The sequence below is a fragment of the Odontomachus brunneus genome, unplaced genomic scaffold, assembly GCF_010583005.1.
Source record: "Odontomachus brunneus isolate Ranch 3 - 2012 unplaced genomic scaffold, Obru_v1 Obru_scaffold_063, whole genome shotgun sequence".
NCBI lineage: Eukaryota > Metazoa > Arthropoda > Insecta > Hymenoptera > Formicidae > Odontomachus > Odontomachus brunneus.
The window spans coordinates 132,388-136,770 of NW_022639513.1; the positions used below are offsets into that span (position 1 = coordinate 132,388).

Here is a 4,383-nt window from a genome sequence, read left to right on the forward strand (position 1 = left end):
TCTCTCTCTCTCTCTCTCTCTCTCTCTCTCTCTCTCTCTCTCTCTCTCAATATATTAATATTAATAATTTTTCGTTGCATATTTCCATAAAAATACGTATATTTCATCGTAATCTGATCTAAAAGAAGAAAGACTGATATGTAAAAACGGATTTCTTGAAAGATACAAAAATTCCACAGATCCCGTCGTCGTTAGCGGGAGCGATGAACAACGTAAACACCTAATTGAACAGAAATTATTACAAAAGATAACGTCTCATATCTTACGTGTGTACGCTTCCAACACTGACTCACGTTACGAATATGTAGGTGAACCATCGTTCTGGAGATTTTCTAGGAGTCGTTTCGCGCCGCGCGTTTTCCAGCTACCAATGAATTCCGGAGTCCTTGTACAATTAGTTATCACCAAAGCCACTGAACACCAGCTCGATCGCTGCTTGCACATCGCCATTGGTGAACTGCAGCGCCTGTACGTTCAGTACATCGTCTTGGAGGCCCATTTCGTGCATCTGCGCCAGTTGTCTCTGCAGATCGTTGGCCTGCGAAGAAATCGTCGGCACCGAAGCCGTCGGGGAAGACGTAACCTGTGTCGCCGGATTGGCGGTCGTCAGCGCGACTTGCCTCATCGCTTCCATGAACATTTGAGACGTGACCACGCCGGTGCTCTGGTTACTAACTGGTACTTGATTAGTAACACCACCTCCACCAGCACTGGTCGATGTAGAGGATGATGAGTCTGATTGTTGCGACGATGCCTGGGAGTTGTTGGAGGGTGATTCGGGGTACTGCAGACTGTCGGCCAGGGGATGAGTGGAGAAGAAATTGGCGATGTCGCGTGCCATCTCCTCCTCCAGAGTCAGGTTATCCATGCTGTAAGAACGTGCAGTAGCCGAACTAGTGGAGCCGCTGGCCGCGTTATGTGCTTCCTCGTGCACAGCCGCTGCGATGTTCTGCGCCGCCTCGATCAAAACAGGATGCTGTTCCGCGATCCTGACGAACAAAACAATTTCAATTAATCCTGACACGATGAACAAGTATTTTCGACGCCTTAATAGCAAGGCCACACATATGTTTAACGCATTTTTTGTCTTAAAAATTGACTTTTCCTACTTAATAATGTCGAAAAATTCTGAAAAAAATTGATGTAATTTCTTTCAAGCGTCAACTAATAGATTACGAGATTAATTTTAAATAAACAATAGAGTTGCACGTAATTTTTAAATTGTTTCTTGAATAAGAATTCATGAAAAGTTTATTCGTTTAAAAAATTATAACCTTTATCATTTTTTTTAATAGAAACAGCTTTAAGGTTTTATATTTAAAACCGTAACAATTAATAAAAAAAGTAGTTAATTACATCTTGAAAAAAAAATCAAATTATTTCGTCATGTGAGAATGACGTATTTTTTTTAGTAGAAAATAAGACTAAGTAATAAAAAAAACATTTTTATGCATTATATAAAAGTAAAAAAAGAAATAAGAAACATAAAGATGCATAAAAAGAAACATACATTAGCGAAAATTTTGTTAATGCTTTCCATGCTTATTAATTTAACGATTTCGTCAAAAGTTAAGAAAATATGATAGAAATACATCAAGATAACTTGAAAAAAATATTTAAATATATAAAGAAAAACAAATTTTATCGCTACTGAATCCTTAATATACTAATTCTTCTTTGAAATATATATAAAACCTAAAAAATTTTGAGATAAGGAAAAATGCAAAGTTATTAAAAATGCCCGGACACAGAAAAGATCTTCCTTCTATATTTATTTTAAGGATTAAAATTATTTCTTATACTTAAAGTTGCTAAATAATATATATGTATCTATCTGGAAAGAGTTAATTTAAAATTCTGATTTAAAATTCTGTTTATTATTAGAATATCATGCAAATTAGGATCATACTGTTAATTACCTTTTCACAGTTTCAATATCTTGTAAGTGTGTCATTAAATCAGGATCCTGCAGCATAGAAAGAGCAACAGGATCCTTGTGCAATCCTGGGGAAGATGAAATAATATTCTCTATCACATCTGGCTTTTTACTCAAGCGCTGAAACATGAAAACACCTATTTTTTTCATTTGCTAATTAATATTTAATAATACAAAATCATAAAGTAGAAATAATCAATAAACAAAACTATGTTACTGATGTTAAAGGCAATACAGCTAAGGTAATTACATGTAGAGCGCTTCTAAATGTAGAAGTCTCATTGAAAGACTTGAATGCTGATGTGAGCTGTAGGATGCTTTCTTCTGATATATGTTTAAATGGCACTGGTGATTCACATTCCTTCTTCTTTAACATATACACCATTGATCCATCCTTTAGTCCACTAGACTCCACAGTAGCATCATCCTCTAGTATAAGTCCACAGTAAATAAGTTCTGTCACAAAATATAATATCTATTAGCATTATACACTTAGGTTAATCACATATATTCGATGTTACAATTACTCAAACTTATATCTACCTAGAAAAATGTTATAGAAAATCTTAGACTTTAATTAGTAGTTAAGTAAAATCTCAATCACAAGATTACTTAATAGATCTTTTAACAAACTTATATTTTATCTTTTCTTAATAGAGAAATTCAAAATAATACCATAATTTATATTAAACTTTCTAATGACATTTTTTTCTAATGGGATTTTCGCCAAAATAATGAATTCATTTCCAAGAGTGTGTTAAGATTAATATCGAGCAACAAAGACTCTAACAAAGACTAATCTTCAAATAACGCCAAGTCATTTTACCCAGTGAATCCTTAGGTAGGTTACATTCTTCCTCAGCTCTTCGCTTCAACTCCTTCACTTTGGTCTTCAAGTTTACATCGTTCAGAGTGACAGTCAACACTGTTTCTGAATTTATTTGTACTCCGCAGAGTAACTCCATAGCTGGCATTTATGAATTCATGAGTAATCCCGCACTAATTGACGTTTCCAACTCGACGTCTTACGTACGATATTTTTAGTCTTCGCTTCTCGACTAATAATGAATTTCTCAAACCCAAAATCCACACCTCTCCGCTATATTTGGACGCTTCGTTTCTCGTTTTCACCAGCAATGTAATACAAGTCAGCCCGTAAAAATTGCCATCTTGTAAACACAACTGCTCGCACAGGAATGGCCGACCGTCAATCGCCGAATTGAGTTTGAATTTATTTCATAGTTGAATTGTCGAAGTATCGATTATATTCTAAATATTTCCACACATTGTTTACAATCTATGCTGCTGCAATTTGTCATTATTAAGAAAATAGTGTATTTCATTTACAATTCAATTAGACTTACAAAGCAAAGTTTTCTGACCTATTATTGATTCGTACTACTTGAAAATAGTTTTGCTTAGCGCCATCTAGCGATATTCAGGAAAAAGTAGTTGATCGCAAGTTAGGTTTGAGTCTCGGCTAAATATGATTCGAATATTTAGTTCCAAAGTGTCCGCTACGAGCCGCTACTTTCTTTAATGAAAAATTCAAGCCATAACAGTCAATAATGTGGGACTGAAGTATATTTCTATTTTTTTTAGTAATATACTGTTCCAAGATGTCCTGTTAGCTGTTTATTTTGTCCTTTATTAATAACATTTATTCTAACAAGGAGAGAAATAAAAATATCTCATCTATTTTGATGAGTTTTAGAGCTACAAAAAATATTATATCCATACGTTTTACATACCTTCTGTATAAAAAGTACCGGGAATCGTTAAAAAAAACACAGAATATTTTATTTATTTATCAAAATTTATTTTGTCGCCTTCAAAGTAATCCCCATCGTTTGCAATGTACATGTGAAAACGGCGAAACCAATCTTCCATGCTTGTTTCGACGTTTAGAAGTGTTTTAATTTTAAAACTGTTATTAAAAAATAATGAATTTTTTAGTTTTTAGTGAATATCTTCGAAAGTACGAGACAGGCGTTTGCGCCTATCAAATTATCAGGCAAATAGCTGTCATCGCGTTAGTTAGGTCACGAAAAAAAAATATAGAAAAAATCTGTCTCTCCCTGTCTCTTCCTGCCTCTCTTGTCTCTCCCTGTCTCTCCCTGTCTCTCCCTGTCTCTCCCTGTTTCTTCCTGTTTCTCCCTGTCTCTCCCTGTCTCTCCCTGTCTCTCCCTGTCTCTCTTTGTCTCTCCCTGTCTCTCCCTATAATTATTAATTAATCAAAGTATATTTTAATTTAATTTAATTTTTATTTTATTTTTATTTTACCTTTTTTATTGTTTTTTATTAGCTATATGGCGCGCGCGTAGCGCGCGTATATATTGTTCTAGTTTTATATAAAACGCGCTTTGATATATGTTCTAAACATTGGTGAGAGCTTATCGTTGTGGGGCGGTCTTTGATGTCTGGAGTTTTACGTTTCACTGGGCGTA

General features: G+C 34.6%; 1 protein-coding gene across 2 annotated transcripts; it reads right to left on the reverse strand.

Annotated features, from left to right (window-relative positions):
• Positions 1 to 81: 81 nt before the first annotated feature.
• LOC116846397 (ubiquitin-like protein 7) lies at positions 82 to 3,276 on the reverse strand. 2 transcript variants are annotated; one of them, XR_004378470.1, is made up of 5 exons: positions 2,763 to 3,276; positions 2,187 to 2,392; positions 1,920 to 2,056; positions 294 to 989; positions 82 to 220 (listed from the first exon to the last, which is right to left on the reverse strand). XR_004378470.1 is itself a non-coding variant. In XM_032820149.1 (4 exons), the coding sequence occupies exons 1-4, from the start codon at positions 2,908 to 2,910 to the stop codon at positions 395 to 397; spliced, it is 1,086 nt and encodes a 361-aa protein (XP_032676040.1). In that variant the 5' UTR covers positions 2,911 to 3,276; the 3' UTR covers positions 82 to 394. The 2 variants fall into 2 exon arrangements, 1 of the variants encoding a protein (XP_032676040.1); XM_032820149.1 differs by having other exon boundaries at positions 82 to 989.
• Between the last annotated feature and the right edge of the window lie 1,107 nt (positions 3,277 to 4,383).

Bases quoted from the DNA above. Each gene is read 5' to 3' on its own strand.
- LOC116846397 (XM_032820149.1), bottom strand. From the start codon at position 2,910: ATGCCAGCTATGGAGTTACTCTGCGGAGTACAAATAAATTCAGAAACA. The intron at 2,057-2,186 runs GTAATTACCTTA...TTCATGTTTCAG, and splicing joins CATTTAGAAGCGCTCTACAT to CGCTTGAGTAAAAAGCCAGA. The intron at 990-1,919 runs GTAATTAACAGT...TTTGTTCGTCAG, and splicing joins GATATTGAAACTGTGAAAAG to GATCGCGGAACAGCATCCTG.